The 16,086-nt window shown below is 45.7% G+C and overlaps 1 protein-coding gene across 2 annotated transcripts in view; it reads left to right on the top strand.

The window, feature by feature from the left end:
* Nucleotides 1-2,408: 2,408 nt before the first annotated feature.
* Nucleotides 2,409-16,086, top strand: part of LDB2 (LIM domain binding 2) — a gene marked incomplete at both ends in the record, with an annotated part of 349,034 nt that continues 335,356 nt past the window's right edge. For both annotated transcript variants that reach the window (XM_083366938.1, XM_083366937.1), the window contains one exon: nucleotides 2,409-2,540. In XM_083366938.1, the coding sequence (XP_083223064.1) occupies nucleotides 2,409-2,540 (132 nt within the window). The remainder of the gene's footprint in view (nucleotides 2,541-16,086) is intronic.

Genomic DNA, 16,086 nt, shown 5'->3' with positions numbered 1-16,086 from the left:
AGCCACAGGTTGCAGACCTGTGGTTTAGGCGCTTCTGATAGATTGTAACCACCAAAGCCTAAGCCAATGGGGCCATGGGGTAGGGAATTAGGCGTCGCGATAGGATGTATAATAATATGTGATTTTGGAATTTGGGTGTGGTTCAGTGTTTGGCTACATTGTTTGCCTTCCTGAATCCACCACGCTTTGCAAACCGTTACTTTTTAGACTTTGTTGTGAAGTCTAATAAACTTCTTTTCTATTTGTAACACAAACAGAGTGAATTTCAATTTGTGACTATTTTTGTGTCTAACATTTTTAACATGTATTGCCCTGTTCACCGCCCTGAGTCCTTCGGGAGAAGGGCGGTATACAAATAAAATTAATAATAATAATAATTGTTTACTTTAAAAGTCTTTTATTAGAGCCCCATAACATTGGCAAAGCTTGCTAGGGAATCTGGAATCTGAATTCCCCTCTCCTTAGCACAATATATTAAACACAATTCTCCTCCTTTACATTGCTGTCATTAATCACATTCTCCAATTATTTTGAAGGGTCAGTTTTCCCTTCTGTTAGACAACCCACCAAATTCTTATCTTCTCTTATTTCAAGACAGCCTTGAGAGACATTCTTCCTCCTCCCCCACCCCAGCAACAACTTTTTCTAGCTCTAAAGTAACACATAAGTTTTAAATATGAAATAGCTGCTTCTTCATCTTGTCAAAGCAAGAACATTGATGTTAGCAGCCTTGACAGTAGGATTGCTTAATGGTATCTGTTACTGCAACCCAGACTGTCTGTGTCCAAGCTGATAATTATGTTTGGGGTAGAAAACTGTTACTTTAAACCATGTATGAACTGTGTATATAGCTATTCAGCAGCCTCTAGGGCTGCTTCTGTTGTGAGTTAATAAACATACTTGCTGTTTGAATGCTCTGCCTGGTCAATGCCTAACTTAACTAAGAACATAACACTTCCCATCCTTGGAATTACTGGGAAATGATTGTTTATACCAATGCTAAAGTGTATTGAGTGAAAGAGGAAGAGCTCAGCTGTAGCATCTTCTCCTGATCTAATTAGTTCTCTGATCAAGAATTTGTGGGTTGATTGCGTTAGCCATGCCAGAGCTGTGCAAATCATTGGTAGTAGAATTTTGCTTGTTGCCCTTCAAAATGATTTGCACAGCTGCCATCTACATGCTTTCAAATAAATGCGCAAAGCACTGTTTTGCTTCAAAGTGAATGCATTATTCACTTTGCAACAAAATTCTGAGGATTGCTTCTCCATGGGTTATTTTGCTATTTTCCTCATTTGGGAGTAACAGCTGGAAATGTATTTATTGCTTCCGAAAACAACTTTGCTGGTTCTGAGAACTTGGGGTTGTAGGCATAGGTGTGCATGTGCATGTCACAGATATTCTGAAAAACTCCGAAGAATTGTCAGGCCAGAATAGATTTCAAAATATTAGAAATGGCGCCGCAGGCGGGGAGTTTTGTTTGGCTTTAAAAAACGGGGAGAGATCGCCCGAGGCCTTTAAGCACAGCATTGTTTCGGTTTCGGTCATCTTTCACACAACACCTCACAGAGCTATTGTGTGGCTTGAGCACATTTAGCTTCAAAGCACTTAGTTGCGTCCCGGGGTATTTGGATTTCTAAATGTTTCAGGCTGCAGGGAATGAGCTCAAGAGCTGCGCGAAGTCCTCTTGGGGATATCTGGCAGATCCCTCCCTACCGATTTTAATTGCCAAACTTTCGGCGCAGCTTTTTTTTACCCACGTGTCTCCTCCTCTCTTACTTCCCAGTCCCCCTTTCTTTGAAAGCCGCTGCTTCAGGTGCGGGAATCAAAGCAGGAGAGCGGAGTGCAGAGGAAGATAGGCCACCCCTCCCCAACCTAAAGCTGCCCGCGCCAAGGGGGCGGGGAGGTAAGGCAATCTTCGGGCAGCGCAAAACAGCGCCCCGCCCCAACCAAGCCCAGGCCTGCACGACCCTCTTCCGAGGAGAAGGGGTGACGCTGAAGAAGTCCTCGCTTAGCACTGGGAGGGGGAGCGGTTCTCCCTCGGGCCATTGCGTGCGCCTGCCCGCCTGCGCGGTCTCTCCATTTCTACATCTCCCACTCTGCCTCTCTCTCTACATCTTTAGGGTCGGTCCCAGCAGGGCCTCCCGTGTGGCCGGGAAGTGACGCCCTGCTGTCCCCGCCGTTTTCCAACCCAGGTGGAGAGCTTGCATCCCAGCTGCCGGGCCACTCCTGCCTGCCTCTCTCTCTCCAGCGGCGGCAGCAGCGCTTCCCAGCCAGCCGCGTACCCCGCCTCCCTTCCAGCCCCCGCCCGTGCGCCTTTTACTTTGCAGGGCTCAGAGCCCCCAGCCCATGTGCTTGCCCGGCGCTCCCCTGCGGCGCGCCTCGCCTCCAGCCCGGGCCAACAGGCAACGATGTCCACCACGTCGCACGACCCCTTCTACTCCTCGCCCTTCGGCCCATTCTACCGGCGCCACACGCCCTACATGATGCAGCCCGAGTACCGAATCTGCGAGATGAACAAGCGGCTGCAGGTTCGCTCCGAGGTGAGTGCGCGCAGCCCGGACAGCCGCTACGCCTCGGACCGGCTCCCTTCCAGTCTATTTGCGCGGCCCTATTCGCGGCAACAGCACGCCGCCTAGAAGACCCGGAGGTAGGCGAGGGGCGCCCCTCCCGGCCAGCTTCGCTCTTTTTCTCGGGCACTCGTGCATCGTCGCAAGATTTCAGCGGCGGGGTTGTTGGGTGTTGTAGTTGCTTGGCTGCAACCCTCCCCCCATCAACACGCACACGAACGCACTCGCCAGTTGCGTGAATTGGAAGAGGCGACTTGGCCCAACTTGCTGCCGAGGGTTGGGGCGGAGGAGCAGAAATGCTCCTGTAAATCGGTGGCCACATTTTGCCCTAGTTCTGCTTTGGACGATCTGATGGCCGGAAACGGGCCAGGGTGTCTCTCCCGGGAGGGTCGCCCAACGCGATTCCCCCTGCTGGTCCCGGAGCAGAAACGGGGGTTCTGGATGGTTCTTGGCTTTAGCTGAAGTCTCTCTTACACGTGGGGCAAGGAAGGAATTACTCCCAGGGCCGAACTAGTCTTGCGGAATTCAGTAGCTCAGTTACTTTTCTGTCAGTTTCCAAATGACAGCTCCCAAGATAGTCATTCTATTTCTGCTTCATTTTGGACAATTCTGCTTCCATGAAATATTTGATAATAAGGAAAGGCTTTGGCATAGTTGCTGATACTTTTCTGCAGATTTTTACTAGCAGTTCCTAGATCCCCCTTCCGCTAACTTGAGCTTACAACTAGATTTTATGATTTGTGGCAGTCCAGCTTGAATTTGGTAACTGATATTTTCCATGATTACAAGATGTTTGTTTTGGAGATGGCTTTCTTTTTACACTAAAGAAAGTTTTGAAAATATATTTACAAAGATTGAAGCTTATTAGCATGAATTGATAAAGATGTAGTCAGTGGAGTTTGTTCCCTGGTTACCCATTGCCTCAGGTGGTGTGCCTGGTTCTTAGGAAGGACAGTGCTAAGATCTCCCTGTTTCTTCTGACTTTTGCAGACTTCTTTAAAACTTCGACAACTTTAAAACTTCGACAACTTCAAAACTACGTATTTCTGAATTTTAGGTCCACCAGTAGTTCTGCTCTTGTACAGGTTCCAGTAGAGAGGGAAAATAAACATTCCATCAGCATGTCATCTTCGTAAGGAATGAATCTTCACCACAAAAAATTATCAGTTGTAGGAACTTGGGATCACTGCTCCATTATCTATAAATGGGTTTACTTACAGTCTGTGACAGGATTTCCTATTATAACCAGTTGTTAAATGTGTGAATAGGACTGAACCATTTGTCGTTAACATTCTGCATTTGGTAGTGAGTCTTTATCATTATATGTAGCAGCTGTGTATCTTTGGATCAGCAATCACTGATTTCTAAACAGGTTAATCTACAGTATACTAATCAGTGGTATCCAAAGATGGACTGGTTACACCTTTTCTGACTAACAAATATAATTAATAAGCACAAGAAATCCTATCACATTCATTGCACCACAAAAGATGAAAAATCAGCCTTCTGATTTTTGGGAACCTTCTAAAAACAAAAGTGTTAATGTGTCCCCTATCAGTTGTCCTCTCAGACAATTGGCAATTTTGTATGACAAAGTGAGATGCTTGTATTAAACATGAATGTGTGTGTACTTTATTGTATTTTCATACAGCATCTTTTGTGAACTTGTCAGTGATGTTGAGTACTTAGTCCTGGAAGGTATTTTCATGCCAGAACATATGGGATATGATGGGGCCTTAGAACATGTGCAGAATCATAACTATTTTTTTTTCTTTCCATAACATCTAAATTCCTCCTTACAGGACTAATGCGTCAGACACCATTGAGGTGGATTTCTTAAATTCCTAGTGATTTGGGATGCAGTGTTTTTCCAACAATTAGCATCCTGTGTTACTGGTCTACCTCCTAACTTCTACCTGGACATCGCTTCTTTCCTAAGAAGAATAACAATCAGAATTGTGCTCTCTTCTATACAAAACATATTTATTGGCATTCAGATGACATGTTTCTATGCTTTAGTTCTCCAAATTCCTAAGATGTTAAGTGAGGAATTTCTAAAACACTTTGATATTTGGATGATTAGTTGAATGGAAATGTTGACCAACAATTGGTGAGCTATTGTCATTTAATAACTGAAAAGGTGAAATATGGAATTAGAAGATGCTGGATTGTTTACTGAGATGTGTACAAAAAGAAAGGTGGAGCTTTGATCACATGGTCATTGCTGCCATCCTGACTTTGTTGAACCCTTCTCCCTCTTCAGATGTTCCTGGTATCCATCACAAACATAAAAGATTGTCTGCAATGAACCTTGTTCTCTCCGTTTCACCTTTTCTTTCCCCTAAATATGGGAGCAATCACACTGTTTTGAAGAGTCATGTCAGTGATCACAAGATCACAAGATTGCTCTAGTGATTAAAGCATCAAACTAGTAAGCAGGTGACTGTGAGTTCTAGTCCCACCTTAGCCATGAAAGCCATCTGGATGACCTTGGGCCAGTTACTTTCTCACAGCTCACCTTACCTCAACTGAAAGGGTAGTTGCTATAGGAAAAATAAAAGGAAGGTGTGCTGCATATGTTTGCAAATTAAAATGCAGAAAATAAGAGGACACCTGTCAGCTCTAGATGGATTTAAATTACTGGGTTCTGACAGACTACTTCCCAGAGTTTTGAAGGTACTGGCAGATGTGATTTCAGAACCACTGAAACATATCTCTTGGATCACCAGGGAACTACCTGAGGCCTGGAAAAGTGTTGATGTAGTCCCCATCTTCAAAAGGGGGGAAAATAAATCCAAGAAATTACAGATAAATCAGCTTGACATCAATACCTGGGAAGATCCTGGAAAAGATGATCAAAAAACAAATCTCTGAATACTTAGAAGCAAACAAGTTTATAACTAGTAGCCAACATGGGTTTGTGAAAAACAGATCATGCCAAACCAATCTTATTTCATTCTTTGAAGAGTGACTAAATTAGTAAACCAGCGAAATGCTGTGGACGTAGTATACCGGTACTTAGACTTCAGCAACGCAATTAACTAATTTCTCGGTAAGCTAGTAAAATGTGGGATAGATAGCACCACCCCCAGTTGGGTTTATAACTGGCTAACAAATCATATTCAATGTGTAGTCCTCAACAGAACTACATCCACATGGAGGGAAATAAGCAGTGGGGTACCCCAAGGTTTGCAGATGACAGTAAACTGGCAGGAATTGCCAATACTGGAAAAGACGAGCTCAAGATCCAAAAAGATCTTGACAGACTCAAACACTGGGCCCAATCTAAAAAAATAAAATTCAACATAGATAAAAATTATGTTTTACACTTGGCAAGAAAGCCCAATTGTATAGGTATAGACTAGATAAAACTTGGCTTAACTGTGAGACGGATCTTGGAGTCCTAATGGACAATCACATAAATATGATAGAGGGATAGAATCAAGATCATGTGAACTTCCAGTACTGCTTTACAGAGTGTGAAGAGCAGTTTTCCAAGTAACGCAAGACAAACAGCAAAAGGCAAAGACTTAACTCCCCACGGTGTCTCCTTAAGTTACTCCCATTCAAGTGTTTCTTGTGAGGTGACTACTCCTGAGTAATCTTGCAACCCTTCTCTGGGCTTGCCTACGGTCCACTCTCCTTGCCCTTGGATCAAGTGTAGTAGGCAGCTGTTTCTCATCAGAAGAGATTAGCTGCCTATTAGCACCACTGCCAGTCAGCAGCTGATCCTCCCCTGTGTCTGTGCATACACATCACCCAGTGCCTGAGGGACAGCATCGTCTTCAGCCCCTGGTGTGCCTTCCCTGTTGGATGGTCCCAGCTCCAATTCTTCTTCCTCTGAACCGGACTCTTGGGGGGCCATGACACAAAGCCTTAGTAAGACCACACTTGGAATACTGCATCAAGTTCTGGTCACCACAATACACAGAAAAATTGGAAAAAGTGCAGAGAACAGCAGCAAAAATGATTAGTGGGCTGGAGGCTGAAACATAGCAAGGACGGTTACAGGAATTAGGTACAGTATGTCTAATGAAAAGAAGGACTAGGAGTGATATGATAGCACTGTTCCAGTATTTGAGGAACTTCTACAAAGACGGGGTCAAACTATTTTCCAAAGCACCAAAAGGCAAGAGAAGAAAAAGTGGTTGGAAACTAACCCAAGGACAGAGGAGCAACCTAGAACTAAGGAGAAACTTCTTAACAGTGAGAACCATCAACCAAGCTTGCTTTCAGAAGTTGTGAGTGTTCCAACACTGGAAGCTTTCAAAAAGAGACTGAACAATCACCCACCTATAGCAGGGGTGTCAAACTGCCGGCCCACGGGCCGGATGCATCATACCAAAGCTGCACCCACCCCATTGCCGGCAATGCAAAAAAAGTCACGATATGTTGTGACATGTCATGTGACATGGCGATTTGACACTCATGCTATAGGGTCTCCTTGAACTAGAAGACCTCCAAGGTTTCTTCAAACTCTATTATTCTATGTTCTATTCCATGGCTTATCAACTGGTGGTGCGCGTACCACTAGTGGTACACGAGCAACTGGCCGGTGGTATGCGGTGTCACCTGCCTCCCCCTCGCCTCCCCCGCTGCCGCCTCCTCCCCCCATGCTCTGCTCCTTCCCAGGTCACTTGCTGCCAGAAAGCGCACAGGCGCAGAGTGAGGCCCACCCACCCAAGGGACTTGTGCAGCAACTGGATTGACTTCTGATCGGGAAGTCACACATAGTCGGGAAGGCGTGTCGGAGTCCCAGGTACCGGTAAGGCGATCAGCCCGCTCCTCCCCCATTGTCCAGCCCCGGTAGAGCCCTGTGCTAGCGCCTCGCCAGCTGCCGAACCCTGCTTTTCGAGCAGGAGCGGCCTTGCCCTGCTTTCCCTTGGCCGCCTCCACGGGTCCTGCTCTAGCGTGGAAAGGGTGAGGCTGGTCCCCATTTGGCCCGCCATCCCCAGGAGAGCCCCGTGCAAGCACCTTGCTGGCCGCCGAACCCTGCCTTTTGAGCAGGAGTGGTTGTCGAGCCCCAGGCTTGACAATCAACTGGGTTTGGGGGGGAAATCCGTGCAGCAACCCAGCTACCTGGCCTGCCAGCCGCTCATTGCTCCGCCGATCAGCTGGGAGGCTGAGACTCTGGATTTGAGCCACTGACAGAGCGCAGCGCAGGGAAGACATGCCAAAGCTCGGCCTGGAGCCTCTGCTGCCAGAAGCCTGCTTGCAAAAAGCAGGGTAGGCTGCAGCAGCTGCTCACGGCGCCGGGCAAGAGCAAGCAGGGCAAGGCTGCTATGAAGCCCCGGGCTCGACGATCAACCGGTTGTGGGGGGGAATCCATGCAGCAACCCAGCTACCTGACCTGCCAGCCGCTCGTTGCTCCGCCGATCAGCTGGGAGGCTGAGACTCCGGATTTGAGCCACCAACAAAGCGCAGTGCAGGAAAGACTCACCAAAGCCAGCCGTTCATTGCTCTGCTGATCAGCTGGTTTGCTGTGCGGATTCCTCCCCCCACACGCACCAAGTTGATTGTCGAGCCTGGGGGTTGATAGTGGCCTTGCCCTGCTTGCTTTTGGCCAGCGCTGTGAGCAGCTGCCACCGCTTGCCCCACTTTTTGCAAGCCCTGTTATGCCACCATTGCAGGCTTCCGGCAGTGGAGGCTCCGGGACGAGCTTTGGCGCATCTTTCCTGCACTGCACTCTGTCGGCGGCTCAAATCTGGAGTCAGCCTCCCAGCTGATCAGCGGAGCAATAAGCTGCTGGCAGGCCAGGTAGCCGGGTTGCTGCATGGATTCCCCCCCCCATACCTGGTTGATTGTCATGCCCGCGGCTTGATAGCGGCCTTGACTTGCTTGCTTTTGGGCAGCACCGTGAAGAGCTGCCGCCACCCGTCCCACTTTTTGCAAGCAGGCTTCCAGCAGTGGGAGGCTCCGCCTGCTTGCTTTTGCCCTGTTTGCTTTTGGGCGGCGCCGTGAGCAGCCGCCGCCGCCTGCCCCACATTTTCCAAGCCCTGTTATGCTGCCACCGCAGGCTTCCAGCAGTGGGAGGCTCCGGGACAAGCTTTGGCGCGTCTTCCCTGTGCTGTGTCTATGGGGGCTGCCTTGGGAAAGGTGGAAGCGTAGCTGTGGTCTGGGGCAGTCAACCGCTCCGAGCCCTGTTTGGCCGGCTTTGTGCCTCCATCCCCCAAGAGCAGCTGATTGTGATTTGCTGCCGTGTGCTTCCCCAAATGTACCTCAGCCCCGGATCTCCCCCCACCTGGGACTCCGGCTGCGTCTGCAGAAGGCAGCGGGGCGAAGGGCGCTTTGGCGTGACTTCCATCCATCCCGTGTGAAGGGCGCCTTCCTGCCCCGTGGTCCACAGCAGCATTGTTGAGCGAATGCGAGGTGTTTCTGTTGCTGGAATAAAGCTTATTAAATGAGTTAGCAACCACCGAGTATTGTTGATAGATCTTCCCTAACTTTCCTCAGGTGCTTCATAAAGAGTTAAGTGGGCATCAGGTTTCTTGGTAAAAAATGGATAAGGAACGAAGGAAGGAAGGAAATGACAATGGGAGGGAGGGAAGGAGGAAAGGACAAAGAAGGAGGGAAGGAAGAAAGGAAGGAAGGGACAATGGGAGAGAGGGAGAGAAATAGGGAAAGAGGGAAAGAAAGAAAGGGAGGGAGAGAGAAAAAGGGAGAGAAAGAAGGAGAGGGAGAAGGGAAGAGAGAAAGAAGGAGAGGGAGGGAGAGAGAAATAGAGAGAGAGGGGGGAGAGAGAGGGAGATTAAATTAGTAATATGGTGGTTAAGTGCTTGTCACAAGGTTGCAAAAGGCGATCACAATGTGAGCATCATAAATATGACCATTATAAATATGAATTGGTTGCCAAGCATCTGAATGTAAATCACATGACCCTGGGGATGCTGCAATGGTCATAGGTATGAAAAATGGTCATAAGTCACTTTTTTCAGTGCTGTCATAACTTTGAACAGTCACTAAGTGAATTTGTTTTGGTGGTTTTTTTGGTCAAGTTTTTGACACCTTGCTGGGCGACTGGTGGTACTCGGACATTGCCTTATCCTAAAAGTTGTACAATGGGTGAAAAGGTTGAAAAGCCCTGTTCTATTCCACCTTGAGTTATTTGTAAAAATAATAAAGGTGGGATGGATGGATGGATAAATAAAAAAATTAAACTTGACTTTTGTTGACTTCATGAGCACATCCATCCAATGATCTTGGTAATTGTGATGACAGTTATAACTGTCATCTTCCAAAATGCTTCTTCAACTTTTCAGGTGGGTTACTGGGCCTATTCATGCAAGTTTCTTCATAGAATTTTGGAAACTGTCTTTTTCTTTTCTGCAGAGTTTTTCAGCTCTGATTTTGTCTAGGGTTACCATTGAATTCTACAACATTAACATTAACATGGGTTAACATTCCCAGGGTTACCAAGCAGGGCTGATCCTACTTAGCTTCAGTACTAATTGAGTAATTGCTGCCCCTGCCAAAGAATGTTTGGAACACATGACACAAACAGTTCTTGGAAGTCTCAAAAGCACCAGATAAATATCAAAGGTCAAGGGTTACTAATCAGTAAAAACAAAACCCTAATAATCTTGTGGTGGTAGAAAAAGTTTTCTGAACTCCATTTTGGGGGCTCTAGCAATAATGGTGTTTCCTTCAAGGATGTGGTGCTAGCAGTAAGAAGCTTACCAGGATCAAACTTACCAGTAGTAGCATTACATTACATTATTACATTGAACTGGATTGACAGATGTTGAGATTTCTGTCAGTCTGAAATAGAAAAAGTCCTTCAACCAGAAGGTCTCTAACAATATAGTGAATTTCACTGGGGGGTGGGGGACAAAGACAGGATGTGGCTGCTGGTCCCCAACAGCACCTGAAATTAAGAGTTCTGGAATTGTGTAGGATTTGTTTCCTGAGTAAATATGTTTAGAATTAGAGGAACTGTTTACATTTTTCCGCATTTTTCAATTTACATTTGATTTGCAAGTCAGGCATAAGGTAGAAATCAAAATATTGCTAGATGTTGCAAATGTATGATCTGAGATTTTCCTCTGATTATTTTTTTGGTTTCATCCTCCAAGTGATTGAGACATATGTGTACTTAAATGGAAGTTGGAGGACCCTCTTTCTTGCCAGGACTAAGTCAGTGAGAATTAAACCCCAACTCCATCCTTACACGATATGTTGTTTTTCTCTTGTTATAAAAGAAGCAAGAGCTGTTCTCCACATGATTGTTTTTTTTACATTTGAGTTATAAGGTGCCTGAAAAATAAGAAAAAAGATGGTAATCAAAGCTTTTGAAAAAGTAGTTTAAACCTGAGATTAGAATGTTTTTCCCATGTGTGCTAGTTTTATCCCATTGAGGCCACAATCTTGATTTTTTTTTACCATACCATGTGATATCTCTGATGTCTAGGGAAAAGGTGAAATCTTAGAAAAGGAGTTGGGTGAAATTCCTACTCTCCATCAACTGAAAACACCCGATCTGTGTTCTTATGAAGCATCAGTACTAGGGTGACCATAGCTAATTGTGTGAACCTCCTATTTGGATGGAGTAAGGCTATGTAGAACTTTAGGCAAAACTGGGAAATGGAAAACATCTCAAGAAAAGGCAGGATTGTAATGAAGAAATTACACAAGTGTATGCATAAAATCCTCAGCAATCAAGAGAAACCTCTCTTTTATCTACTCCCTAGGATCTCTTAAATGAATAGACTTGTTCAGAATTAAATGAGATGATTTTAAACTATATTGGGAAAATGGAAATGTAGAAATAGGGCCCAGAGCTGTAAGATTTTTCTTTTTAAAACAAATCAAAAGCTGTTGTTCTGTCTACCAGTGCACAAGGGACATCTTTAAAGGTTCAGTTCTTTGACCTCCATAATCTGAGATGGGCTAGACTTTGTGATCTTAACATTTATGGAACTGGTAGATGTCCAAAGTTTCAGCAGATGACAGAACTCAGCTAATTTTCCCAAGATTCCTCGGGGAAGGTTTGGATTAATATTTGGAGAAGAAACCAATAGGAAAATTTGGGATTGTAGTTAAGTTGGGGGGTTGTAGAAAGGAACAATGAATTCCTGAAACCCTGCCGAAAAAAACGCATGGATACAGAATTATACAGAATAGAATAGAGCTGGAAGGGATCTTGGAGGTCTTGTAGTCTAGCCCTCTGCTCAAGCAAGAGAACCTATATCAGGGATGGAACAGCCACGATTTCTGAAGGCAAGCTGTTCCACTGGTTAATTAAGGAAGTTTCTCCTTAATTCCAGGTTGCTTCCCTCTTTGGTCAGTTTCCAACCATTGTTTCTTGTCCTGCCCTCTGGTGCTTTGGAGAATAGTTTGATGCCCTTTTCTTTGTGGCAGCCCCTCAAATACTGAAATATTGCTATCATATCACCCCTGTTTCTTCTTTTCTTTAGACTAGCCAAACCCAGGTCCCACAGCTGCTCTTCATATGTTTTAGTCTCCAGACCTTTGATCATTTTAGTTGCTCTTCTCTGATTTTTTCCCAAAGTCTCAACATCTTTTTTGTGATATGGTGACCAAAATTGGTTGCAATATTCCAGATGTGGCCCTTACTAGGGTTTTATAAAGTGGTACTAATAATGTCATGGTTTCGGTTAATGAGACAGTTCAAACAACATTCAGGCATTGATTTATCTAAAAACTATAATAATGAAACGAAGCATCGGCACTCATGGATGGATGCCAGAATCTGAATTCTCCTCCACTTGACACACCACATCATACAGAATTTCCCTCCCTTATTTACACATCATTAATCACACTTACCAATTAATTTAACACATAAAGTTTCACTTCTCTTCTGAAGTGGCTATCCCTTATCTTGTCAAAATATCTGGATTGCATTTCTCCCGCACTTTAGTGATTCAAAACCAAACAGTTAAAGCAAAAGGCTGCCTCTTATATTGTCAGTGCAAAAACATGTCAGTGTTTGCAGCATTGATATTGCCCCCCCCTTACAAAAAGGACAGATCCTGTAATGTAAATAAAACACAAATTAGGGGCTGGCTTTTGGTTTGTTGGGGTGTTTCTCATAACACTTTTTGATAAGTCTATCAGCTTTCACATCACTAGACTTCACCCAAATGGTAAAGAATACGTTTCACTTCATAATGGGTCTGACCCACTGCTACGAGGGGTCCGGGTGCCTTCTTAGGGGGAGGTCCTAAAGTGGAGGCCCGAAAAGTTTTCAGTAAGGTACAATGGAAAACCAGATGAATTTTTCTCAAATGTCTGGGGAGTTTAAATTTTACTGTGACCGGGTTGATGATTCTCACAATGAGGAAAGGCCCCAAGAATTTTGGTCCTAATTTCTTGCTGGGTAATTTGAGGCATAAATATTTAGTTCACAGATAAACCTTTCCCCCCAAGTTGGAATATTCTTTGGGGAGCCCCTCTTTTTATCAGCCTGTTTTTTTATAAGTCTCAGAAGTCTTTTTTAACACCATTTTCATTTTTTCCCTAACCTCTTCCCAACCCCTCACCCATTCATCAAGTGTCTGGGAAGCGGAGGGCACCTGAGGGTAGTCAAGCATCGGGCTGAATTCTTTTCCTGTGGCTACTCTGAAAGGCATGTATCCAGTGCTGCTGTGAACAGAAGAATTGTAGGCCACCTCAGCAAAATGGAGGAGGTCAGTCTAGTTTGTCTGTTGGTAGGAAACATAGCATCTGAGGTATTGCTCCACCATTTTGTTAGCAGATTCTGCAACCCCATTGGTAGCTGGATGAAAAGCAGATGATAAGCCTTGAGATGATCCAATTAATTTAAGGAAATTCCTCCAGAATTTTACCGTGAGCTGCACTCCTCTATCTGAAATTATTTGCTTAGGGCCGCCATGCAGTCGGTAGATATGTTGCAGAAACAATTTAGTCAGTCGTGCAGATGAGAGTCCTTTATCGGCAATAAAATGAGCGTGCTTTGAAAACAGATCTACAAAGTCCAGATGACAGTATTTCCTCTATGTTTTTAAATACTTTGTAAACCGTCCTGAGTCCTACGGGAAAAGGGCGGTATATAAATTCAATAAACTTAAGCTTACTTTTGGGTAGGTCTACTATAAAGTCCATAGCTATTTCTTCCCATGGTTGAGAAGGGTCTGCCACCGGCTGCAGTAACCCAGGGGTTTTCCCTGGAATTCTTTTCATGGTGGCACATATGGTACAACTCCTGACATAGTTTTCTACATCTCGTTTCAGCCCCAGCCACCAAAATTGCCAGTGGATGAGGTGTAGAGTTTTTAAATATCCAAAGTGTCCAGCCTGTTTTACATCATGGCTGTGTTTGAGAGCATTGAGATGGAGGGTTTCAGGTAGATACAATTTCCTCCCCTTGTATGCCAAACCATCCCTGCATGTTAGGGAGGTTTGATTATCTTTGAACCATTGATCGGTAAGGAGCTCTTGTTTTATCTTCTTTGCTCCTGGGTCATCAGAATTAGGGGTTCTGCGAGGTGAGAGTTTGTGCAGCAGGTTGTGAACTGGGGATAATTGCCTCGTAGACCTCTTCGTGTTCGCTTTTGTACTGTGGCAATTGGGATAACGTAGGAAGTTGTTTCTTCCTGGTATGTACTTTAGAGTAAAATTAAAATGGTTAAAGCATTGTGCCCATCACACTTGTTATAAATATGCATAAAGGTACATAGATGGGAATGGTTTGGGATGCCAGTAAAGCTTATATGAGAGGGGTCTTGATTTATATGAATAATGCTTATAGGCGTAAGCAAATGCAAAAACGTATAGATCTTGAGGAAGAGATTAAATCTAAGGAGAAAGACTTTATTTTGAATCCATTGGATAATAATTTAAGGCTCTCGATACATTTATTGAAAGAACAATTTACTATGCTATTGGCTGACCAAGTAGCAACTAATTTGCATTATGCTAGACATAATACTTTTTGTAACACTAATAAGCCTGGTAGGTGGTTGGCTTACCAATTAAGGAAGAAACAGAAATTACATACTATAGATAAAATAGAATATAAAGGAAAAGAAGTCTATCAACAAAAGTTGATTACGAGGTGTTTTTTAGATTTCTATTCGAAATTATATTCTAGAGAAAAGATACAAGCTTTAGATATAGATAAGTATTTATCGGGCAACTTGAGGACTCGGTTTGGAGCTGAGGTTCGTGTCAGTTTGGCGGGTGCTGCTTTCGGCAGTGCGGAGCCCTACCTCTCCTCCCGAGTTGCAGTGGTGGCTTCCTTGCTTGGAAATCGGCCAGGGCTTGCTTCGCAGGCTCTTCTTGCTATCTTTTGCCGTGGACGTCCCCTGCCTGTCGGAGGAGCAGCGGCGACGATTGAGTGATCCGGAGACTTGGTTTGGAGTTGGGATTTAGATCAGCTGGCTGTCGCTGTTTTGGCGACGTGGAGCCCTCCCTCTCCCCAAATGGTGGCGGTGGCTTTCCGGCCTGGAAACTGGCCGTGGTTCCATCCTATCGCTGTGGATTGCTGGATCTGTTGGATTTGCTCCCTATGCTGGTTGGCAGGCACTACTGTGGCCTGAAGATCGGCCAGGATTACGCTTCAATGCCCGGTTGGGGGTTAGTGCTTCCCATTAATATTCCAGACTGCACCTGGGACTGGACCGTGGTGGGAGGACGGTCTTGGATTGATCATCAACCGCCCCACGTGTGAGAGACCAGGTGGGGTAGGTTTACCGCGGGATCCTTTACTCTATCCATGATAGGCTAGACTCCTCAGCCGTAGTGAGAGGACGGCTGGGGTTTCTTTTCTTGAGTTCCACCTCAGGTGAGAGCTGATCTGGACTAATGGACTGTGATACATCTACCGGACTTTATGTTATCAATACCATCGATCCACCCATTATTAACCATTATTACCATCAGCCCTATGCGGACATTTGTCACTATTGTATGGTTTTCTTACACTACTCTGGAGCCGACTTGTATGCCCTTGGGGGTTTCTCCCTCCTGGATTCGACCTGCCGCCCTTTTCTGCATTCCCCTTAATGATGGGCCCAACTGTTGGGACCCCGAGAGGTGGTTGGGCTTAGATAGGGGCCTCGAGTGGAGACGTATCAAGACGTATTAACCGGCACTCAGTCCGGGCTGGTTTGGGGTCCCGGTGGGTCGGGGCTTGGGTTAGAGGCGGCTGGTTCTGGATGTGTTGGGGTGCGGCTTCAAATCCCCACGACGATAGGGAATGGCAGCAGGTGTGTGCGCAGAGGGCTGTATTGACATCCGGGATCGTGCCCCCGCTGCTTGCGAGCGGTGACGCGCTCCGACCCTCCGGCTAGCACCCTTTTGCCCGGGGTGAGGGTGATCAGGCCCCTGAGTTCCGGCTGGTTTACGTTAATGCCAGATCCATTGCTAATAAGGCTCCCCTCGTTCGTGACTTGATCGAGGAGGAACGCGCGGATCTGGCATGCATTACGGAAACTTGGTTGGGCTCGGAGGGAGGGGTCCCTCTGATCGAGTTATGCCCCCCAGGTTTCCGTGTGCTACACCAGCCACGGGCTCAGGGTAGGGGTGGCGGGGTGGC

This window comes from Vipera ursinii, assembly GCF_947247035.1.
Source record: "Vipera ursinii genome assembly, chromosome: 7".
NCBI lineage: Eukaryota > Metazoa > Chordata > Lepidosauria > Squamata > Viperidae > Vipera > Vipera ursinii.
Note: the sequence above shows the minus strand (reverse complement) of the source record. Positions and strands in the feature narration are given on the sequence as shown.